The following is a 25,000-nucleotide window of genomic DNA, read 5'->3' as shown; positions in this document are numbered from 1 at the left end:
AATTACTTTTTGGCAGAACTTGGCTCAAAATTAGTTATAATCCACAACAGATGAGTTAGCAGGTTAGCCTTTTCCTACTTTTGGACAGCTCAAATAAACACACATAAACACATTAACAAACATGAGCAAAATCTTTTTTAACACAAATATTCTACATACCCTGGACTTTCTTTTTCATAATTTTAGTCAAAATAGATAAAGCCACAATAATTTTGTCACGCTCGCAAGTAAATAGAAGTTTTACCGCACTTTTTAGTTTTGCATGCACGTAATCAAACAGCTGACTTTGAAGGGCTGCCAAAAATTCACGGATGCATCAAAACAATTAAAATCTTTGGATTCATCTTAGTCAAAGTGTATACTATTCAAGTTTTTTAATTAAAATAGTTTTACTTTCCATAAAAAATTTGAATTTTCGTCGAACGTTGATATAAAAGTATCCCACGACGATAGTTCCGATATCCCACGTTGATATTTGAGATATTCCACGACGAACTAAAATAAGAAATATATCCCACGCCGATATAAAGTATCTCACGACGATAGTTCCGATATCCCACGTTGAAATATCTCACGGTGATATATTTGATATCCCACGATGATAGTCACTGTATCCCACGTTGATGTTTTGATTTCCCACGACGATAGTTTTGATATCCCACGCTGCTATTGTTGTTTGACGGTTACGAGATATCCTGTGAAGATGCTTTGACGATATGTATCCTTGATGATTACAAGATATCCCGCGAGTATGCTTTGACAATGTGTATCCTTGATGATTACAAGATATCCCGCGATGATGCTTTTGTGCTTGAACGTCCTAGATGTATTACGAGGAATTGCTGCGCCGAGATGTGTGCGCGTCGAACGCTGGTAGCCAACTCTCCCTCCGTTGTCGTTCGCTCGCTTTATATCTCCCCGTTGATGCTTCGTGGCTGTGATGCCACCGGTGCCGAGTTCGACTTCGGCTGCTCCGTCCAATCTCTGTCTCTCTGTCCGTCGTCTATCTCTCACTCTCTCTCTCTCTGCCCGTCGTCTATCTCTCAATTAACGGTGCCGTTTTCATAAATGTCCTTTACTATGCGTTCTCCTATTAATTGTGATGCCTCGTGGTTGCTACTGCGCCATTTGAACGTTTTCGGCAGCCATTTTGCATTCTAGAATTTTCTATTTCTATTGCTTCGCTGTTTTCAATGATTCAACTGCTACCTGGTGTCCCACAAGTCTATCCTGGTGCCTTGTGTGGTTCTTTCCAAACAGGGCTTTAATCCCAGAATATAACCTCTGTCATTAATCCTGGGTCAGAGCTTTCAGTTCTGCCCGCCGCGTCGTTGCTGTCTATAGGCGCTGCTCGAGAGTTTCAGTGCAGCTATGCTTCGTTTGCCTGTGTTATGCTATGCAAGAACTTTTACTCTCGCTCTCACTCTACGCTCCCGACCCTTTGTCGTTGCGCTGCGCTTAGCAGCGTAAGAGCTTTCAGCGGCTGCATACTTTTGCATATATTGTGCAAGAGTCTCTTTGTATGCGTTCCGTTGCATTTTTGCTCTTAGCATCGCTCCTAATTATTCATTTCGGCTGTGCCATTAGACATGTAGCTCTATGCTCTTGCTTTCTTTCCCTCGGCCGCGCTGTTGCGTGGGGAGAGGTGCCGTTAGATCTCCAATGTTGTTTTCTGTCGTCGTCCGTTTTGTCATTGTTGTTGTTGCCAATGTTCTGCTGATTTGTGTGCGTTGTTAGTTGCGTGGTATAGACTGTACTCGATTGCCGTTTTAATTCGTGTGCATTGGTTTCCTATTGCGGTCCGTTTCTCGATGTTATTGTCCGTTGCTGCGCCGTTTCGTTACTCGCCGTTGTTATTGTTGGTGTTGCCAAGCAGACTGCGCGCTGGCTGAGCGTCGTTAGATTTCTTCTGTCGCTTACTGTTCTCGTCCGTGTTGTCGCTGTTATTGTCCGTTGCTGCATGGCTACACTATGGATAAGACGGGTATATCTATTTTGCTTAAGTATATATATGTATTTTTTCATTAATTGCCCTCCACCGATTGTTGCTTAGGGCTACTATTGTTTTGAGGAGCAGGGAAAAATGTGATTCTTCACAGAGTTATGAATATACAAAAAATTGAGGCTCAAAACAAGCCATAAGAAGAAGGGAGAGGAAATTACACAAAAGTTATTTTTTTTTTTGCGCAAATTCAATAAAGGGATAAACTTTTATTAGCAATTTTCTGTAAAAGAATTATTTTGATTTATTATAAATAACTTATATGATTAAAATCAAAAATAATTATTACAGATCAATTTTTTTTATAAAACTAATATCATAACTCTTATTTTCAATTTTTATAATAAAATACTCTTATTTTCAATTTGTATAATAAAAATTAAAAATCGGAAATTGAAATATCTCTTGAACTAAAGGAGCATTAATACCTTGCATTTGATATATAATATGTATGTAAATATGTACATGTATATTTACAAATATTTATTTTTTAATGTTTTGCTATTAATGTTATAATCGTATAACATTATTCATGTTGAGAACAAAGCTATCTCACGATCGAACATACAAGCTGCTAGTGTGAGTGTACCGACCTATGACGGTTGCATCAAAATCTCTACAATATACCTGCCTCCCAATCAAACTTAGACAAAAGATGATTTTGAGCATGAATATAGCAGGCGGTGATTTTAATGCAAAGCATCCTTGGTGTGGTAACATTAGGTCATGTTCTCGACAGAAGTATTTGCAAGAAGCCTTTGCCAGTAGTATTTGCGAAATCCTAGCCACTTGCGAGCCAACCTGTTTTTCATATAACACTCAGCTCACGCCCTGTGCTCTGGGGTTTTTTAGTACCGAGAGAAATAAACTAACAGTCGAAATAAGGTATGAGCTCTCCTCGGATCAGATCTACTCTAGACTACACTAGATTATCGAGCCGACTGCAAAACGCCCTTGCAAAAGTCAAGCAGAAGAAATTTGATAGAATACTAAAAATTGCGGGCCCCGATGCATCTTTCAATTACACACTCTGGAAACTTACAAACCGGTTTAAAATAGTCGCCATGCCGAAAACGAAAATTAAAAATCCATCGGGTGGTTGGTGTTATTCCAGTCAACAGAAGGCTGAAATCTTTGCGGATAGCTTAGAGGAAAGATTTAAGCCATTTAATCTTACTTCTGATAGCACAACAGATTGTGCGGCAAATAAATAAGCTTAGAACTAAAAAATCCCCTGGCAAAGACTTACTGGATAACAAAACTTTAAAACCTCTGCACGAAAAAGCTCTGCTGTTTATTTTCCTAATCGTCAATAGTATGCTTAGACTGAGACACTTTCCAACCTACTGGAAGATGGCATTGATCACGATACCCAAACCTGGAAGATACAACACAGAAGTTGAAGAATTTTGTCTAATCAGCATGCTTTCAGAGCTAAGGAAGATGACAGAGAGGGTGATCCTTGATCGTATCTTGCAGCTCGAGCCGGTCAAGCAAAAAATTCCGAATTGGCAGTTCGGATTTAGACTAGGACGCGGTACGCCAAAACATAACTTCATCGCGTGGTCAAATTCTCCCTCGACGCAATGGATGACAAAATGTATACAACTTCTGTTTTTATGGACATCCGACAAGCTTTTGACAGGGTGTGGCAGCTATTCCAGCTTCTTGCAAACTTCCTTACGGATAGATGCTTCAGAGTTGTTGTGAATGTAGAAAAATTTTCGTAAACGCTCAGTTTGCGCTGGTGTCCCACAAGATAGCGGGCTGGATCTATGTTATACAATTGATATGCCGACGATGTCTTGATAGCAACCTACGCGGATGACACTGAAGTTTTGATCAGAAGTCCAAGCAGAAACAGCTACGGAATTCTTGCAGCAGTATGTGAACACCTTTGAAGGATGGGCTCGAGAATGGAACATAGGTATCAACACGAGTATGTAACGCGTATAACAAGAACTTTGTTTTGTAGCGGCATTACTATGCTAGGCTCCACAATCCCACAAAAGACCTCACATAAGTACCTTAGAGTTCTACTGGACACGAAGCTAAATTTTAAAGCCCATACTACCATGGTACGACAGTCGGTAATGGCGAAAGCCAGAAAGATGACGTGGCTGTACAGCAAAATCATGATATACAAGAGCATCCTAAGTCATATCTGGACATACGGCCTAGCAAAGGCGAATTGTGATGCACCATGGTACATGAGAACCCGTGACATCGAAAAAGACCTGAAGGTTCCAAAGATGGGCGATGTCCTAGAATTATATTCAGCAAAATTATTTAAGTTGATTGCTAACCAAAAGTGACATGTTATCAGTAAATCGTCAACATATACCAGGATAAATGCCAAACTATCCTCCCCTATATGTTGGTAGAGACAAACTTGTTTTCGCAGATCACGAAACCCAAACTAATCAGAACACCATTTAGTTTTGTGATCCACTCCCTTCCTAATCCATATATCTGGTTGAGCCTGATCAATGTACTCTTGTGGTTGTTTCATGTACACTGTATCGTGTACATACAGCTTTAATTTCGCTGCCAGTGCAAAGATGAATCGCATGCTCTCTAGTCTGCACACTGGAGAAAAAGTTTCTGCATAATTTATGCCATACTGCTGGGAGCAACCTTTTGCCACCAATGTCTTAAATCGTTCTACTTGACCATCTTTGTCACGTTTCAGGCTGTATACTCATTTACAGCCAACAGCTTGCTGTCCTTTTGGCAAATCTGCGAATTGCCATGTTTGGTTAGCCATCAGTGCGTCATATTCCCGTTTCATCGCATCGCACCAATATGTTACATGAGCACTCTTCATCGCCTCCTCATAGGATGATAGAACCTTCATGTCGCTGGCAACTAGAGCCCCAAGTACGTTGTGCTGCTTTCGAGGTCGGCCTGGCTTACTGGTTCGAATCAGCCTTGGTCTGCCAGGACCAATGCGAGAAACATTCACAGTTTTGTCCACGCTTAATTCATCTTTGTCGCTGTTACGCGCATGGCTGCTCTCCCGGTCGCTGCTGCGTCCAACGCTGCTGTCCCGATCGCTGCTGCGCGCATGGCTGCTGTCCCGATCGCTGCTGCGTCCATTACTGCCAGAGTCATCACTCCCGCTACCAGGTAGCAGGTAGCTACTGAATGGTAGCATTCGAAACTGGCAACACACATACAAATGAGTCCTTGTCATCTTGAGTTTCGTCGAAAAGAACATCTCGCCTCTCAATAACCTGGTGAGTTATTGGGTCGTACAAACGATAGCTCTTGCTTGCTACCGAATACCTTGAATATTCCTTGCCTTTTGGCTGCAGTTTTCTCTTTCATGGACCCTTGTCCAAAGCCACAGCAATTGAACCAAACCGCGCTCGCCACACTTGAAACATACCACAGTTTTGTTTCTCTGCTTTTGCGATCTCTGCACGTCTGGCTTGTATGTTGCACTATATGCTTTTTCGCATTCGTTCCTTTCTTCAGCGTTCTCCCTCTGCGCGCTCTCCACCACCACTAACCAGAGAACACATAGACCGGAGACGTAGTGTAAAGCGTTTTGCACACTTTTTCGAACGTTAACACCCCAGACAACTTCGTATTATTTTGTGTTAATTTTTGACTGAACGGAATTTAATGAAACTTTCAGCATATGATCTACATATTATATTGAATATTTGAGATATTTAAAAAAATGAAAAATCATTCACAATTAGCTATAGTGGCATCTGACTTGAAATTGAATGTTTTTACTCGATAAAAACATAACGGGATGATTTATCGAATTTTAAAAGCAAACTCGACGTCCGCGCTGTATAAACGGTCATTTAAACAAAAAAATTGAAGTCTCTAGCTCTTATATCTTCTGAAATCGACGCGTTCAAACATACGGATAGACGGACAGACGGACGGACGGACAGACAGACAGACAGACAGACAGACAGACGGACAGGGCCAAATCGACTCAGCTCGTCGCCCTGATCAAGAATATATATACTTTGTGGGGTCTGCCACGCCTCCTTCTGCCTGTTACATACATTTCAACAAAACCATTATACCCTGATTTCCCATTGAAAATGGGTTCAGGGTATAAAAAGCCAGATTTTACGGGGAAAAAACTGATTTTGTTCTTCTTACACAAAAAATACCCACACACACACGCTCACAGGCACACATAGGCACGCAGCCACGATTGAGTGATAGCACTAACCAGAGAACACATAGAATAGACAACTAGTGGAAAGCTTTTTGCACGCTTTTTTTGAGGCTTTAACACCCCAGACAGCTTTGGACTCGCTCGGCTCCTTACTTTTAGGTTCGAGCTACGAAAAAATACGAACGCACAATCATTTCGCTTCATGCGCTCGACCGAGATGGTCAAATTTTGAACAAAAGATCCCTCTATGCTCAATGTTTCCCCTGCTCTCTCTCTCTCTCGATGGTCTCTGCTCTCTCGAATGTGTATATGTATGTATGCATGTGAGCACAAGCAGCAGCTCACGAAAATTTAAATTTCGTCGCAGCAAGAACCCATGCCTTTTACCTTCTGTGTGAAGAGTATACCAAACTTTTCAAACCGTTTGCCAAGCTCCTACAAAATATTTGCGTTTTCGTTATTATTTGTGGGAAGGGTATGAAAGCGTTGGTGCTCATAATGAAAATGCTTTCGCGACGAGCGTGCACGCACACACTCTCCCTTGCTACATGTACTATGAGCATTTGTATGCCTGTGTGCGAGGCTCTTGCTGCCTGTAGCAATTTTAAAGCCCAGCATTTGCATTAGGTCGATCTTGTGAACTGCTCACACTTACATACATATGTTTGATTGTGTTTACGCAGGGGCCGCGATGCTCACAAATGATGGGGTAATCATTGTAGAAGCAGTTCAGTGCCTTTATATGTATGTGCGTGTGTGTACGACATGAGCATTGACGTGTGCCTACGACAACTTAGAATTGTGTGAACGATTTTGAGTTTTAATTGAAGAGGCGCGCTTACATTTAAGTAGCTGACCAACTAAAGTAACAAGTGCACTTCCCATTACTTTTATAGGTATTTTTTAATTGCATGAGTTTTATGACATATAACAGATGCACCCTTTAAAATGGGTCTATTTGGCCCGTATATGTATGTATGTATGTACATACATATGCTTCTTATTAAAAAGGTAAATTTCACCTGTATTTTGTGCAGGTGTAAGGGATCGAAGGGATCGCATTCCAATTTGCCCACTGGGATTAACCAGGTACTACATTTAAAAAAAAATCATTCTGATAGGCAGACCCACGATCATTGAAATAAAGTCATCTACTTAAATATAAGCGCGCCTCTTCCGGTCAAACCCAAAATCGTTCACACAATTCTAAGTTGTCGTAGGCACACGTCAATGCTCATGTCGCATGCATACACACATAAACATACACAAACATACGCACATACATATAAAGGCACTCAGATGCTTCTACAATCTACCCCATCATTTGTGAGCATCGCGGCCCCTGCGTACACACAATCAAACATATGTATGTAAGTGTGAGCAGTTCACAAGATCGACCTAATGCAAATGCTGGGCTTTAAAATTGCTACAGGCAGCAAGAGCCTCGCACACAGGCATACAAATGCTCATAGTACATGTAGCAAGGGAGAGTGTGTGCGTGCACGCTCGTCGCGAAAGCATTTTCATTATGAGCACCAACGCTTTCATACCCTTCCCACAAATAATAACGAAAACGCAAATATTTTGTAGGAGCTTGGCAAACGGTTTGAAAAGTTTGGTATACTCTTCACACAGAAGGTAAAAGGCATGGGTTCTTGCTGCGACGAAATTTAAATTTTCGTGAGCTGCTGCTTGTGCTCACATGCATACATACATATACACATTCGAGAGAGCAGAGACCATCGAGAGAGAGAGAGAGCAGGGGAAACATTGAGCATAGAGGGATCTTTTGTTCAAAATTTGACCATCTCGGTCGAGCGCATGAAGCGAAATGATTGTGCGTTCGTATTTTTTCGTAGCTCGAACCTAAAAGTAAGGAGCCGAGCGAGTCCAAAGCTGTCTGGGGTGTTAAAGCCTCAAAAAAGCGTGCAAAAAGCTTTCCACTAATTGTCTAGTCTATGTGCTCTCTGGTTAGTGGTGATAGTAGGTTATGCAAAGTGAACAGCTGATTTGACAGCGTGACGTCATTATTTCAGAAAATGGTGGGCGAGCGTTTGAATTTTTATGAAAATCAGGCAACTTTGACACTGTTATTTGTCTTAAAACTAGTAGACTAAATAAAACGAGCTGGGCGGCTAATCACATATTCAATATATATTCACGAATCGGAAAATATAAAGGTTTTTGCTAATTTTTATACTCTAAGCCGTTTTCTAAGCAGTTATTGATCATGCAATCCCTTGACCACTTTTACTTTTGCATATAATGGATTTAACCTTACTATCTAAGGCTTGAATTTGTAAAACTAAAAAGTTACTACTAAGTATTATGAATTTCCCATCAATCCGCATCATTATACGTACTAATTTCATTCTTTATATTACAAATCCGATGGCCATAGATGACCCGCAGCATTGTTAGCTTCTGTCTAGGTTTTAAGAGCTGATTCAGGCAGATTACAAGTTTACGACTTGGCAATTAATACACAAATTTTAGTTCATTCTACCGGATGTTTCTGACATGACAGCAGGTGTGAGTAGTACCTTTATTGATGCAGCTTCAACGTGTACTATATTTAAATGTAGGTAAATTGGCATAAATAAACAATACTGATGGCGAAAACCCAGTTAACTATGTCCATCAACCTTTCCTGCTGACTTATTCGCCATTTTTGTTGCATTCGAGAGGCCTCCCAGTTCATTCCATTATATACTTAATTTCTAATTGTATGGTATTAAAATTAGTGATTAACAATTTTTAAGGTATTTACTATTGAAATTTCCTTATATATAGTTAATTTTAGTTGTTTTGGACGACTTAGTCGATCTCTGCTGAAATGCCTTCCAAGCCTCAGCCGGGATAACATAGCAAAATCTGATAATGTGACGTCACAAGAGAGCTGTTAGTTAACATTAAAAGTAACGGGACTGCTTTGCGCAACCTACTGTGTCTTTTAACAGTGGCACGCAGCCATAAACACGCATGGTCTGCAGTGTGGGCTTACTATGGGAATTTAATTGTTTAATAGCTTTGCTTTTGGATGTACTTTCTTCATAAAACTTTTAGATTGTGATTGCATCATTAAAATGTGTGCATTTGCCAAAGCAAACGTCTCTACTAATTGAAATACACCTTTTACAAATTTAGTAGGGAGGCAGTGGATATAGGGGAGGGGGTGAATTATAACAAAAATCGAAACTCTATAAAGTACATATGAATGTGCATATAAAATTTGGCGACTCTAGCTCTAAAGATGTTGGAAATATAATTAAATAGCTTATTTTCGATGACTTTAATCAATAACAAGTAAGAAGACTCTAGTCGAGACTGCTCGACTAGGAGATACCCTGACCCCTCTAATCTGATATTCTAATCACTCTGCACTTCTTTTCGGCACACATACATACACACGCACGTATTAGAGCGCGCTCTGCTAACTGCGCAGTAAGCAGCGACTGCGCTTGGGCTGCGTTGCAGTGTGGGCAACATTATAAGATTTTTTTTGTTGAATAATTTAATTTCTAGACGTACAATCTTAATGAACATAATCAATGTTCAAATGTATGTACATTCCAAAGCACAAGTCTCTAGTATTTGAAATACGCTTTTTACAAAGGTGTGGGTGAGGGGGTGGAAATAGGAGTGGGGGGTAAATTTTAACAAAAATCGAAATTGTATTAAATATATATAAGTCTACATTTAAAATTTCGAAGCTCTAGCTCTAAAGGTGTAGGAGATATAAATAAATAACTAGCTTTCGATAAGGTTTTTAATCGATAATAAAATATCGAGAGTTGTTATCGATATTTAAAGAAAAACTTGATATGCGCGTGATATACACGGACCTAGGAAACAAAATTTCAAGTCTCTAGCTCTTATATCATCTGAGATCGACGCGTTCATACATACGGACGAACAGACAGACGGACAGGGCCAAATCGACGAAAAACTGATATCCACGCTGTATTTATAAAAAAATTTCAAGTCTCTAGCTTTTATATCTCCTGAGATCGACAGACGGACGCACGGATGGACAGACGAACAGGGCTAAATCTACTCAGCTCGTCGCCCTGATCAATATATATATACTTTGTGAAGTCTGCGATGCTTCCTTCAGTTACATAGTTTTCAGAAAACCATCATACCTCGACTTCCCATTTTCAATGGGTTCAGCATAGCATAGCATATGAAAATGAAATGAAAATGTGATTATCTACGTTTGAGCGCTCGGAGTGCACTGATTTTCTCGTACCTTATATTTACTGGATGAGAATTAATTTGATAACATGAATATCATACAATTTTGTTATAGAATGGCGTTATTGCGAAGTTATTGGATCATAAGTTAGCGCTCCGACAAGCTATTGAACAAATATGTAAGGTAGTCCGAAAACAAGAATTTTTGATGTCGATTATTGAGCTCGGTCTTCTGGAGCCATCTAATCAATTACTACACGAACTCAAGCTTGCTGACTCCGAGAATAATTTGGATAAATTAGATCAGGGAAGTAAAGGAACGAAGCCTATGAATCAATATCACGAGTACATAAATTTTAAGGTACGGTATAGTAACAACATATTTTTAATTCATACCATATGACGTTAAAAACTTAATTACTATCATACAGCTCAACTTAATAAGAAATTTGTGTGAGCCGCCCATTGCAGCCCACAGTAATTTATCAAAAAATGCATTACGCTTACTTCACTCGGCGCAAATGGCGGATATGGAATTTGAAGTTCATACATATGCATCATCAACATCAAGCGACAAAGTGTGGGCTACATTGATGGTGTCGCACATTGAAGACAAAAATGCGTCGCTTCAAGTTCATAGTTTTAAGGCACATCGTGTTATTGTGGCTGCACGCTGTGAATGGTTTAAAAAAGCGCTAATGTCTGGAATGCAGGAATCTATTAAGAGAAAAGTCGTTATTACGGACACTTCGCCGGTAATCTTTCGAAGACTACTGCTCTACATATATGGTGCTCCTATAGATCGTACTGTGGGAGCAGATCAAATATGCGAGCTAATGCTGCTGGCCGATAGATACTCAATTGATAATTTGAAGGTAGTTTGGCCAAGTTCCTAATCATTTGATTTTACCTCTATATACATATATCACTATATATATAAGTATATATATTTTAAATTTTTTTTAAGGAAATATGCGAGAGTACCCTTAATTCCTTGATAGATGAGGATTCCGTCGTCGTTTTGCTTGGGATAGCGGATCGATACTTTGCAACTCTGCTCAAGTCCAATTGCATTTCATTTTTATCGAAGCACGCTCATCTTACTAAATCTGAAATCTTCAAGGAACTGCCACAAGCTCTTCAAGTAGCCGTAACATCAAATAAAATTAAGGTTTTTATAAAATAGTAATTTTTACAGGTAGAGGTGATTGACTTAGTAAATTGGTTCGGACGCGCACCGGAACCATGGAACGACTATACCTGTAAGCCACGAAGCAGTTCACGTCACAGTTTTAAAAGTCCATCTGTGCCTCATTCACGCAAATCGTCACCGTCTTCTATGTGACATTGACAATGTGCCACCAATCACAACGATGTGATTATCATTCATACACAATTTTTTACAATATTAATATGGTTCTTATTACAATGTTTCACATCGCTACAAATTCGTATATTATGAAAATCTTAATATGAATACAAAATAAATACATACATAAATACTCATATATGTACAGCTGGAGACTTGGAATTTAAAACAGATACTCGTGTATATTTCCGATCTATAAAGTGTTAAAAATTTCCTGGTACGCCCACTAGGGATGTGGCAAATCGTAAAATGCATTTTCCGTTTCACTATTGATGCTAGAGACCTGGTATATACAGTGGCTCACAGTTTATTTGACCCAAAGTGAAATAAAAATTTCATCTGCTCATTATTTTGAATAAAAATAAAATAAAAATTTTTGAAAAATTCAAACGTAAAATTGTTATATCAATATTAAATTAATGGAAAGCTTAACTTTTTTATTCATATAAAAAAAAAAAAAAAAAAAAAAAAAAAAAGTAAGGAAACAAGTAAGAACGTTGCAGTCGGGCGTTACCGACTGCGGAATACTCATTCTCATCCCATCAGCAATTTAGTAGTTAAGTTTTTTTCCCCGATTTGCCACGGCCCTACTAGGCGTAGACACCTCATGTTTGGTCAGCTCATAGAACGAGATAACGGTACCCTAACTGCAAATTTTGAATGCTTACCCTCAAAAAATGTGAAAATTACAGCGTATTTTTCGATATGCCACGCCCCTAAAAAGGCGTAAAAATTATTGTTGGGATTGATAGAGGAGTTTACTGGTATCTTAACTATCTAAATTTGAAGCTTCTAGCTTATATACCTTGGGCGATATACACTTTTGCGGTTTGCCTCGCCCCCTGTGGGCGGACATATATCCGACAAATCTTTTTGGTCTTGGGTGATCAGCCCGAGTTTATAGGTGTCCGGCATCAAAAGTGTCCAACATATAGCAGAATTTAAAAAATCACTATATCAACAGGTTCGATTTGCCACGCACCTTATGCTCATTAGACTTTATAGAATCATAACAATAGCTGACGTGGAAAATTTCAGCGCTCTACCTGTAAAACTCTTGGAGATACCGTTTTATCCGATTTGCCACGCCCCCAAATGGGCGTAGATATATCCGCCATAGCTCGTGATCTTGGGTGGTCAATGCGGATCTATATTCCAAATTTCAGTTTTCTAGCTCTTCAATTAATATGATTTCTGGCATATCGGAAAATCCGTTTTCCGATTTGCCACGCCCCTAGTGGGCGGATCGGGAAAATTGTAACACTTTATAAATCGGAGATATACACGAGTATGTGTTCCAAATTTCAAGTCTCTAGCTTCAATACCGCCGAAATAGATTGCGTTCATACGGACAGACGGACGGACAGCAAGACGGACATTGCACAAAACTACTTTCGTGAATGAGTATAATAATTCACTTTCGTGAATGAGTATAATAAGAACAAGTAAGAAAGCTCTAGTCGAGACTGCTCGACTTCGAGATCCCCTGAACCCTTGGAGTAATAGCTATTTCAATAATTTTTCGCGTCTTTCAGCTTACATAAGAAACACGCACGCACACACACACACACACACACACACACACACGCACGCACGCACGCACGCATACACAGGCATACATACACACACACACACACAGGCATACATACACACACACACACACGCACACACACACACAAACGGAGTTCGAGTTGCGTTTTCACGGAGTGCGGTCGATGTCATCGTGGTCCATCGTAGACAATAGCTTGAACTGTGTTTTCCCCTGTGAAAGTGGAAAGAACTGAAGTCAACGTGTTTGCTGTGGGCGCGGCGTACCCAGCGACCTCAAAAAACTACCAGAGACTTACTGCGCGGCGGTTCGTGGAATTCCCAAGCGGTATAATTCGGTGGTGCAAGAGAGGGGGGCGATAGCGTCAGTGTTTTGGCGTCAGGGCTTCTTTCCTTTCCTTGTCTTTTGTGGGCGCGTAAATTTTGTTACTTTAGGCGTCACACTTGCGCAATAAGAAAAATCAGGTGCATTCACTCTAACAGCTGTTAGTAGTGCTGGAAATTGCATCGGGCAATCAGCTGCTCACTAACGTTGGTGAGTTGCTAAGCCTTAGCAAAGACAGCAACCTAGCTGCTGGAGTGAAGTAGCAGTTATTAAAAGTAGTGCATACTTTCGGGCTCTCGCTTTAGTCAAGTTGAGTTTAAGTGACTGCGGGTTGTAAACTCAGATTATTTTAGTAGCCATTGCCCACTACAGGCTTCACGCCGTTGTAGTCGGAGCAGAAATGGATGCCATGATGGAGGACGAGCTGCAAGCTTTTGCGCGTCGTTCCTCGTTGCAGCGATCGCCGCAGCAACAACAGAGGGTGTTGGCGCAGCCGTCGACTTCTAACCAGGCTCCAGTGGCTGAGTGCCAGGCACCCAAGTCACTAAAAGAAGCGTTAGCTCAAATAGGAGCTACACTAGAGGGTCTGTCTGCCTTATTTGGGGGTCAGCGGCATATAAATGCCTTAATGAGAGAGGAGCTGGCTAGGCTGGTCAGCCTCCACAAGACGGCCGAAGCGTTCTGCAACCGTTCGGTTAAAAACTGTGAGGTGCAGACCACGCCACTCAAAGTAGGCGAAAACGTTAAGGCAGCGAGCATTAGTGCTACAGTAGGTAGCAATACTCCCAAGCGGTCGAGGGAAGTTGCCTCCGAACAGAGGAAAACTCCCTCAAAAAAGCCGAGGCCCAATAGAAGTGCAGCGAACCCAAAAGAACCAATGGCTCTACGGGCTACAGCTGAATCTGAAACTTCAAACCAGGCCGCCCGACAGACAAACCAGAGCAGCTGGACAGTCGTCAAAGGGCGAAAGCCTATGCAAAAACGTCCCAGGACTGACGCGATTGCGATTTCAGGCGTAGGGGGTTGCAGCTACGCGGACATGCTTCGTGTAGTTAAAAACGACCCAAATTTGAAGCATCTGAGCAGCGACGTTCAAGGCATTAGGAAGACAGCTAAGGGGGACCTTTTACTGCAACTGAGTAGGAAGCCGGAGCTGAGGCTCTGCACGAAGCTGTAGGCAAGGCCTTGGGAGACCGAGCGGTAGTTAAAACACTTACCGAATCGGCGCAAGTTGAGATTCGCGATCTAGATGAGTTAGCGACCAAAGAGGAGATCTTGGAGGCAATTAGGGTGGAGTTGAAGGATAGCTCACTCCCCATTGAGGCTATCAAATCGCTTCGGCCAGCTTTTGGTGGACAGCAAAGAGCTACGGTTGCTCTTCCAATTGGGAAAGCTAAAACTCTGCTCGAGCTGTCCAAAATTAGAATAGGATGGGTAGTTTGCCGTATCCGAGCCGTGGAGCAGCCTAAACGCTGTTTCAAGTGCCTCGATTACGGTCATATGGCAGCAAACTGCGGCAGCGACTGTGACTTAAAGGGCGCCTGTTTCAGGTGTGGAGAAATGGGTCACAGTGCCAAAGCATGCACCAAGCCACCAAAATGTAGCCTCTGCATCCGGAAAGGTGAAAAGCAGACGGACCATTCAGCAGGCAGCTTCAAGTGCCCATCTTACCGTGAAGCTGCTCGTAAAATGAAATGTTAAGGTTTTTGCAGCTTAACTTAAATCATTGTGTTGCTGCCCAAGATCTTCTAGAGCAGACCATTAGGGAAAAATGTATAGATGTAGCTTTTCTCAGTGAGCCTCACCACTGTAGAACCAGCTGCCCTAGGACATGGTCAACAGACGTTAATGGCAAAGCTGCGTTGTGGGTATGCGGCAACTCAACGAACGTACTTTCGAATGTTAAGTCATTCAATGGGTTCGTACGTGGCCGATATGGTAGCTTGTGGCTTTACAGTTGCTATCTGGCCCCCAGCATGCAGCTCAGTGAATTCACGACGGTGCTCGACGAGCTTGCCGAGGATGCTAGGGGTCGGAAGGCCATTATAGCTGGAGATTTTAACTCCTGGGCGCTAGAATGGGGTAGCCCAACAACAAATGCCAGAGGTCGTATCCTACTGGAGATCTTCGCGACACTAGATGTTGCACTGCTCAACACTGGCCATGAGTACACCTTCAGTCGGGCGGGATACGGGTCTGTTATCGACATTACTTTTGTCACTTCATCCCTCTTTCGGGGAGCAACATGGAGCCATTGCGATAGCTATACAGGCAGCGATCATACGGCACTTCTGTTCACAATAGGTGAGCCACCTGCCAGGGCGTCAACATTGTGGAGGGAGTCGTATCGGCTAGATACTTTTGATCCCGCGGTCTTTTCAGAGGCCATTCAGTCTCTGGGTACAATTGGTAATGCTGAGGCCAGAGCATGCCAAATGGTAGCCCAAATACAGAGTGCCTGCAATAGCAGCATGTTACGCCGCAAGCAGTTCACGCGACAACATGAGCCTACGTATTGGTGGAATACGCAAATAGGTGACATTCGTCGCAACTGCATCCAGGCGAGAAGAAGCTACCAACGGGCTCGCGGTAGGCCAACGTTTCTTGAGAAACAGTTAGCTTACCAGGCAGCTAGAAGACAGCTGAAGAAGGCCATTCGGGCAAGCAAAAGAGAATGTTTTTTACAGTTGTGCGACTCAGCCGAATATGACCCTTGGGGCAGGGCATATAAGATAGTAGTTAAAAGACTATACGCAGGTAGACAGGTGCAGCCTACGGATCGTCTGGAGCTTAAATCGATTGTGGAAACACTCTTTCCAGAAAGTTTAAGCTCCATTCACGCCCCTGAGTCCGAGTCTGCTGATCAGGGCTCAACGAGCACTGAAATTGCTGAAATTGTTTTAGTTACAGAGGAAGAAATATCAGTAGTTCTCCGAGGTCTTAGAACCAACACAGCTCCGGGGCCGGACGGGATCCCAAATCGTGCGCTAAAGCTAGCCCTCGCCTTGCACCCAAGTACGTTCGCCGAATTATTTAACGAATGCCTGATCCAAGAGACGTTCCCGGCAAAATGGAAAGCCCAGAATCTGGTATTGCTACCCAAGGCTGGCAAACCACCAGATGAGCCATCTTCGTACAGACCGATCTGTCTCTTAGACACCATGGGAAAGGTGTTTGAGAAACTGATCTGCTCTAGGGTGGAGACTGCGATTGCAAGCGCCGGAGGCCTGTCACCAAACCAATTTGGATTCCGGAAGGCCCGGTCAACAACGGACGCGCTTAACAAAGTTGTTGGTCTGGCCACTTCCGCTATGCAAGGCACCAGATGGAGGCACGGGACGAAGGAATACTGTATCATCGCGACCCTGGATGTAAGGAATGCCTTCAACACAGCTAGTTGGGATATGATACTGAATGCGCTGTCACAATATAATATCCCTAAATATCTAAGAGAGATAATAAAGAGCTACTTCAGAGGAAGAACACTGGTATACAACACGAGTGAGGGTCCCCAAACTCATACAGTGTCAGCTGGAGTACCCCAAGGCTCAGTGCTGGGGCCTCTCCTATGGAACATCATGTACGACGGCGTACTGCGCTTGGAACTACCAGCAGGCGCGCACACCATTGGCTTTGCTGATGATGTAGCTGTCGTAGCCATAGGAAAGGAGCTCAAAGATACAGAGGATATGTGCAGCGAAAGTATCAATCGCATACGAAGCTGGTTGACAGGAGCTGGGCTCGAGCTAGCGGCACACAAGACCGAAGTGGTACTAGTCAGCAGTCGCAAAGAGTGGAAACTGCCAATATAAAGATCGGCAGCGTCACCATTGCGTCAAAGAGGGCGATAAGATATCTTGGTGTCATGATAGACACAAGATTAACTTTCCGCGAGCACTTAGAATATGTGCATAAAAAGGCAGCTGATTCTTGTAGAGCTCTCTCGAGAATCATGCTTAACACGCGGGGACCTAAACAGCAACGACGTCTCCTCCTAATGAGCGTCATTAGGTCTGTCATCCTCTATGCTGCGCCAATATGGGCAAGAGCGATGGCAACGCCGAGCTACAGCCGAGGCATTTGCGCGATCTACAGGCTGAGCGCAATCAGAGTCAGCTGCGCTTTCAGGACTATCTCCGATGACGCGGCGCTCGTCATAGCCGGTATGGTGCCACTGGAGTATTTGGTCGCCGAAGCCGTGGAGCGGAATTCGCACGGGCCTACGCGACTCAATGCTGTCAGGGCGAACAGCATCGCACGATGGCAAAGAAGGTGGAATAGCTCAGCTAAAGGGCGGTGGACGCACAAGCTCATCCCGGAGCTTGAACCATGGGTTAACCGCAAACATGGCGAGGTTAACTTCTACCTTACGCAGATCCTCTCGGGTCATGGATGCTTTCGGAGCTATTTGAAGCGCTTTGGCCACGAGGAATCTGACGAGTGCCCCTGGTGCGAGCGAGGGCATGTGGAAGACGCCAACCACATTCTTTTCGAATGTGGACGGTTCCTGGAGGAGAGGCGTCGTCTGGAAGAGGCAGTGGGCCGCTCCATCAGAGCGGACAACTTAGTCAACGCCATGCTGGAATCGGAGGAAGCTTGGGAACTAACAAGCACCTTCGCGGCCACAGTGATGATGGAGCTCCGCAGAGTCGAGCGACTGAGAAGACGAGCTGTCCCAGGCTAAGGTAGCGCATAGTGCTTGCGAAGCAATGCTTTACGGCCGTCCCGCAAGCACCGCGCGCTATCCTAGCCACCACACAACTTGCAATTTTTATTTTGTCAATAAATGAATATAAAAAAAAAAAAAAAAAAAAAAAAAAAAAACATACACACAAACACATACACAAACATTTACACGCACATACACAAACACATACACACGCAAGGGCGCAGTATGCGCTTACTATGAGAACTTAATTGTTTAATAACTTTTTTGTGGACATACGATCTTCATGAAACTTTCAGATTATGATTATAACATGGATATGCATGTATTTGCCAAAGCGCAAGTCTCTAGTATTTGTACAAACATGGTGGTGAGGTGGTGAATATATGGGTGGGGGGTAAATTTCAACAAAAACCGAAATTGTATAAATTGCATATAAGCATTCATAAATAATTTGGAGACTCTAGCAATAAAGGTGTAGAAGGTATAATCACTAACCAGAGAACACATAGACCGGACAAGTAGTGTAAAGCGTTTTGCACACTTTTTTTCGGGAGTTATCTCCCAGACACTTCGTATTTGCACTGGTTAGTGGTATAATTTTATAACTGGCTTTCGATAAGGTTTTTTATCGATAAAAAAAGATCGGGATGAGTTGTCGATTTTGAATGATAAACTCGATATCCGCGCTGTAATTAGCTCTTATATCTTCTGAAATCGACGTGTTCATACATACGGACAGACGGACGGACAGACAGACGGACAGGGCCAAATCGACCAGCTCGTCACCCTGATCAAGAATATATATACTTTGTGGGGTCTGCCACGCCTCCTTCTGCCTGTTACATACATTTCAACAAAACCATTATACTCTGATTTCCCATTGAAAATGGGTTCAGGGTATAAAAACTAAAAGAACTCATAAATTTGACCCACAATGTTTTAAGAACAGTTACATTCGCGTAAAATGGAAATTAACGGTACTTTTTTTTCAGTTTGTGAAGCTGAAGTATTTTTACCATTCAAAGTGAGATATTGTCAGTGTTGCCAAATCAGCTTTTTTCCCGTAAAATCTGGCTTTTTTGAAAAGCCGATTGCGGGAAAAATTCCAAAACAGCGGACAGCGGGAATTCTGGATTTTTTAAAGAATAATTTGCTTTATTTCCGCTTTTTTATTTATTGAAGAAATTTTCGTATTTTGTATGGATAATTCGTATGAAGAATGAAGTTTTCTTCATTGTAGTTAAATTAAAACCAAATAGTTCAGTAATTCAATTTTCAATGAACGAACCAAACGGTAATAATATGGAACTAACTAAACTAAGATATGATTTATATTTAATTCAGAACAACCTATTGTGAACAACAATATCGAACTTTTTGATTCTATGTAAATGAAACGAAAAGATTAAAAAATGTATGCAACTATTTTGATAGAGTGTAGTACAATATCGAACTTTTTGATTCTATGTAAATGAAACGAAAAGATTAAAAAATGTATGCAACTCTTTTGATAGAGTGTAGTACAAGAATTTATGTGTTGCCGACAAATTTTCAAATAGTAAAAAATGTTGATTCCTTTTCATGCATAAATATTTTTTGAGAACATTGATAGTATTGAGCCCCAATATAAGAACATCCACCCAATTCAGTAGGAAACTACTCAAGACGCTACAGAGTTTTGAGTTGAGAAGCGTGTTCTAAGGGTTTGATAGGATATAAGAAATTTAGGAACTTGGCCACTTTTGCATTGTTTCCTTTGCTAATGCCCAAGTGGGTAACATTTTTCGTCAGATCAATACTGTGATGCTTAACTCAATTTCAAGCATTTGGTGAAACATATATTATAAAACTTCACAGATACGGCTTGCGGTGTTTGAAGAAATGATGCCATGATTATAAGTTGTTAAAAATATATTTAAGTATCAATCAGCTTTTTTTTCCGATTTTTTTCACAAAATTTCGACTTTTTTTTTTAAGTATCTTCCCACTAAAAACAGCTTTTTTGGCTCAACAAAAATTGGCAACACTGGATTTTGTTAATGAAACACGTGTTTGCAAAAATGGAAAAGCGCACAACAATACAGCAACGGGAATTGGTGCTACACCACTTTAAAAATCGAATTTCGATGCGCTAAATTGCAGAGTTCGTTAATTACCCCGAATCTACAGTAAAAACATAATAAACCGATTTTTTTTTTAAAACAGAGTGATTAATGGTAATAAGGGTAAAAGTAAGGTAAGGTAATAAGGGTAGTACGGCTCCAAAACTAATTTTTAATGACACAGATGTGGAAAACCCCTAGTTATCCGCTTCAAAGCTGGCTAGTCAGATGAAGCAACAGCTGGGGAAGTCGAGTAGTGCAAAAACGATTCGTCGTATACTCCGAGACCATGATTTAAATAGTAGAATTGCTCTCAAGAAGCCTTTCATTAGCTAGAAAAATAATTAAAGCCGGCTCGAGTCCAAGTTTAACATATTTGGTTCGGATGGGAGGCCCTACATCTGGCGACAAGCGAATACCGAGCTGCAAGAGAAGCACCTGAAACCCATAGTAAAGCGTGGTGGAGGGTCTGTAATGGTTTGGGCCTGTATGTCAGTCTCTGGAGTTGGAAAACTAGCTTTTATTGGAAGCACCTTAGATAAGAATATATATTTAAGCATTTTAAAGAAAAATCTTATCCAAAAAGCTGAATATCCGGCCCTGAAAGAGGACTTTACATTTTATCAGGACAACTATCCTAAGCACACATCGGGTATCGTTCAGTCTTGGCTGGTATGAAACTGCCCGCATACCCTCAAATCTTCAGCACAGTCCCTGGATCTTAATGTAAATGTAATGTAATCAAAATTTGTGGCCCATTTTAGACCCAGCATCAGGTCTCGGAATATTTCCAACAAAAGCGATTTAAAAACTGCATTAGTCGAGGAATGGAGGAAAATCCGGCCCGAAACAACAACAAAATTGGTGGCTTCAATGCCTGCAAGACTTAAGGCTGTATTAGATCACAAAGGGGGTCATGCAAAATATTAAATGTAACAAGTAAGAACGTTGCAGTCGGTGCGCAGCAAAAAACATGATGCCATTAAAATTGGAAAATCATCGATAGCTATTGCATTCAAATTACATCTATATATATAAAAGAGAGTTGTGTAAAAGTGTACAGAGACTTATAACTTGATATGTTGTGAGGAGCAATATAGGTATGCACGTATATATAAACGTATGTATTTGCTGTGCGTTTATATGCATATACGTGCATATACATGTTGCTCCACACAGCGACGCGAATACTGTAGGAGCGACCCTCGCACTGGAAAGGGGGTCAAAGTCCTGTTAGAGGCGGGCTCTTTCGCTCCTACAGATTCAGCAATGGGTTCGCGTCACACGCACGACGATCATCGGTGACCGTTAGGCGAGGTGCCGTTCGGGCCGGGTGATAGCAGTGGACGTTTTCACTCGCATGGCAACAACGGTACTTCGGCCAATGGGAGGCTGCCACGCAATTTGGCGGGAAAGTGGCGTCACCCAGATCACGCCACTTTACCGTTTTTATGGGCACGAGCAGCAGGAAGGCCCCGCTCCAGAGCCGAACAGGCCCCGTTACCACGCGAAGCAGGGCCTGTGGCTGGGGTATAAAAGGCCACCAGCAGCTCCATACGGGAAGTCAAAAAGGGTCGAAAAACGATACGAGAGAGTGTTGCCGTCGAAATTTATACAAAGTGAAAGTGAAGAAAGTGTCGAAATCAAGTCAACGCGAGTAGCAAACAGGACTCCCAGGACATCGTGGGAACAGCAAGGACATCGTAGGAACCACCAGGACATCCAGTGGGAATCCTTGCAGTGAACGAAGTTAGTGTTGTGCTGTGAGTGAGCGAGATAGTAGGAGAGATCGGCATAGCTGGCGAACCGCCAGAGTTTACAGATCCAGATCCTGGCGTTTCTCAAATCCTTACGGTGAGCTAGCGTGTTTAGCACAACACTCTCCCAGCCGGAGTGCGTTGAACAAGCGCTCAGTAGGTGTGCGTCGCTAAGCAAACCAGCGAGCCAGCATACATTTACATAAGTGACGTGTACATTTCATATTTATTTAAGAAAATATACCATTGCGCTATAAAACCTAAACCACAAGACTAATTAATTATCGCAGGGGCTTCAACAAATAAATTTGTTGGCAACGAATCCACAGTCAGCTGAATAGTGTTGGGTTGCTCATGAGTGAGTGAACAAAAAAGAGTTGTTCACTAAACTGAGCAACTGAACATGTTCCTCTCGAATTGTTCTTTATTGCTCACTTGTTCTTTTTTGCTCACTTGCTCACTATAGCTCACTTGTTCTTTTTTGCTCACATGCTCTTTTGCTCAGCTGTTTTTCAACACTCACTGTTGCCTTTGCTCATTTTTACGTACTGTTAGCTCATTTTGCGTTCTTCCGTTTTTTATTGTCTTCAAACTCACATTTTCGTGTTTCGCGCCAACTTTTGTTTCGCTTTTAAAAATTCATTATGTCGCTAATCCGGAAGCACAGTGAGATTTGGAATCATTTTGAGGACATAGGGAGTCAACAGGCCAAATGCAAATATTGCAAATGCACCATTAGCTGGAAATCGCTGAGCAATTTGAGCCGGCACCTTAAAAGCAAACACCCTACAGCTATGGAGCCCGTTGTTCGACAGAGCGAGGAGATAACGGTTGTTGTACAAAACCCTCAACCAAAAATTAAAAATTTTGTACATAAGCCGTTGTCAGATGGAAAAGCAGAACAAATTGACCGCCAGCTTGTGAAAATGATCGCCAAGGGTCATCACGCTTTGCGATTGGTTGAAGAGCCGGAATTCAAAAAGCTTATTGATGATGTCTCGCACGCTCCAGGGTATAAGCTTCCCACAAGAAAGACGTTAACCACCTCTTTGATACCCAAAGTTCGTGATGAACTTTTGGGACAAATTTTGGACAATTTGCGAATGGCCACTGCGGTATGTCTAACAACAGACGGCTGGACATCACTCAGCAATGAGAGCTATATAGCAGTAACTGTGCACTACATAAATCAGGATAAAACAGTGCTACAATCACACACCATTGCTTGCGAGGCCTTTGAAGAGTCACACACTTCAGAAAACCTTTTTGGTTTCCTCAAAAAAATTGTTGGCAAGTGGGAGTTACAAAATAAAGTAATGGCTATAGCTTCGGACAATGCCCACAACATTGTTGGTGCTATAAAATTGGGCAATTGGAAACAGGTGAGGTGTTTTGCGCACTCTCTAAACATCATTGTTCAAAAGGCTTTGGAGAAAATCAGCAGTGTGCGCACGAAAGTAAAAGCTATCGCAGAGTACTTTAACCGTAGCTCATCAGGGCTAAAAAAGTTAAAGGACATGCAAGCTATGTTTAACTTGCCACAACTGAAACTCACGCAGGATGTGCCCACAAGGTGGAATTCCACCTTCAAAATGTTTCAACGACTGTCGATGTTGAAAGAGGCAGTTGTAGCAGCCCTCTCCACACGGACGGACCTTATTTTGTCCCCAGAAGACTGGAGTTTGATAGAAGGTGTACTTCCAATTTTACAGCCCTTCTATCAACTAACGGAAGAGATCTGCGCGGAAAAAAACGTGACGCTATCAAAGATAATTGTCTTAGTTGGGTTGCTGCAAAAAAAAATGGTGACACTAAATGCGTCTATTGCAAGCCATACTTTGCAGGAGGTTGTCGAGACGCTCATTTTTGAAATGGATGGCAGATTCAGAGAGGTGGAAACAAATGTTTTGTACGCAGAAAGCACCATTCTGGATCCAAGATTTAAAAGACGAGTATTTAAATCAGCAGAAGCCTTTCAAAACGTGGTTTCTGACATAAAAAAAAAAACTGACAAAAATGCGCACCGTTGTCGCACTGAATGAAGTTGTCCCAGCTGAAGAATTGGGTTCTACTGACAAAGACGACATCTGGAACGAGTACGACAATAAGTTCCAACAAGTAACCCACCCCACAAATACAATTGCTGCTGGTATTCGAGAAATGGATAAATATTTAGCTGAAGAGTATATATCTCGGAAGGCTGATCCATTGGAATGGTGGAATCAGCGAAAAATGCAATACCCGCATTTATATACATATATGCTAAGTCGCCTATGCATAGTTGCAACATCTGTGCCATGCGAGCGCATATTTTCCAGTGCTGGTGAAACAGTAACCAAAAGACGGTCCCTGTTGAAGCCGACCAATGTGGAAAATCTTATGATTTTACATAATAACATGTAAATTTTATGTATGTTCCTAAATAATAGTATTTTTATTTAACGAGAAGACTAATATTCCCAATGAAGGGAATTTCTTTAACTTTAACTTTTTGTTTTTTATTTTCTAATTTAGTTTTAAGTACAAGTTTTATAGAACATAAATACTCCCAATGAAAGGAATAAAATCTGAATAAAGTTTTTGGTTTGTTTTGTTAAATTAGTTTTAAGTACAAGACTTATAAAAATCTTTAAAAAAGATTTAAAATGGAACATAACGTATTTCATTGTCTGTTGTGTGAAGAATTCAGTAGCTTTGAGCTGTTCATGAACAGTGAGCAACTGAGCAATGTGAGTGAGCAATGTGAATGAGCAACTGAGCAAAGTGAGCGAGTCGACTCACTTCGAAAAAAAGAACAAGTGAACATGTTCACCAAATTGAGCAACGTTTACCCAACACTACAGCTGAAACTAGCCCAGCTTAGACTCGGGATAAACCGAAG

At 41.8% G+C, this 25,000-nt stretch overlaps 2 protein-coding genes across 8 annotated transcripts in view; both read left to right on the top strand.

Annotated features, from left to right (window-relative positions):
* LOC6586721 overlaps positions 1-20,464 on the top strand; it is a 133,482-nt gene extending 113,018 nt beyond the window's left edge. For 5 of the 7 annotated variants that reach the window (XM_032733345.2, XM_015160289.3, XM_032733344.2 and 2 more), the window contains 5 exons: positions 10,465-10,710; positions 10,781-11,224; positions 11,317-11,493; positions 11,548-11,611; positions 19,253-20,189. In XM_032733345.2, the coding sequence (XP_032589236.1) occupies positions 10,465-10,710; positions 10,781-11,224; positions 11,317-11,493; positions 11,548-11,611; positions 19,253-19,440 (1,119 nt within the window). In that variant the 3' untranslated portion in view covers positions 19,441-20,189. Of the gene's footprint in view, positions 1-10,464; positions 10,711-10,780; positions 11,225-11,316; positions 11,494-11,547; positions 11,858-19,252; positions 20,190-20,237 lie in introns of those variants that run through there. The other 2 variants (XM_032733346.2, XM_002012295.4) reach the window with 2 other exon arrangements.
* Positions 20,465-23,045: 2,581 nt separating this feature from the next.
* Positions 23,046-24,161, top strand: LOC122757421 (E3 SUMO-protein ligase ZBED1-like). The gene has a single exon (XM_044009384.1). The coding sequence runs from the start codon at positions 23,046-23,048 to the stop codon at positions 24,159-24,161; it is 1,116 nt and encodes a 371-aa protein (XP_043865319.1).
* The last annotated feature ends 839 nt before the right edge of the window (positions 24,162-25,000 follow it).

The sequence above is a fragment of the Drosophila mojavensis genome, unplaced genomic scaffold, assembly GCF_018153725.1.
Source record: "Drosophila mojavensis isolate 15081-1352.22 unplaced genomic scaffold, ASM1815372v1 contig_72, whole genome shotgun sequence".
NCBI lineage: Eukaryota > Metazoa > Arthropoda > Insecta > Diptera > Drosophilidae > Drosophila > Drosophila mojavensis.
Note: the sequence above shows the minus strand (reverse complement) of the source record. Positions and strands in the feature narration are given on the sequence as shown.

Excerpts from the sequence above, each read along its gene's own strand:
- LOC122757421 (XM_044009384.1), top strand. The coding sequence starts at position 23,046 with ATGATCGCCAAGGGTCATCACGCTTTGCGATTGGTTGAAGAGCCGGAA.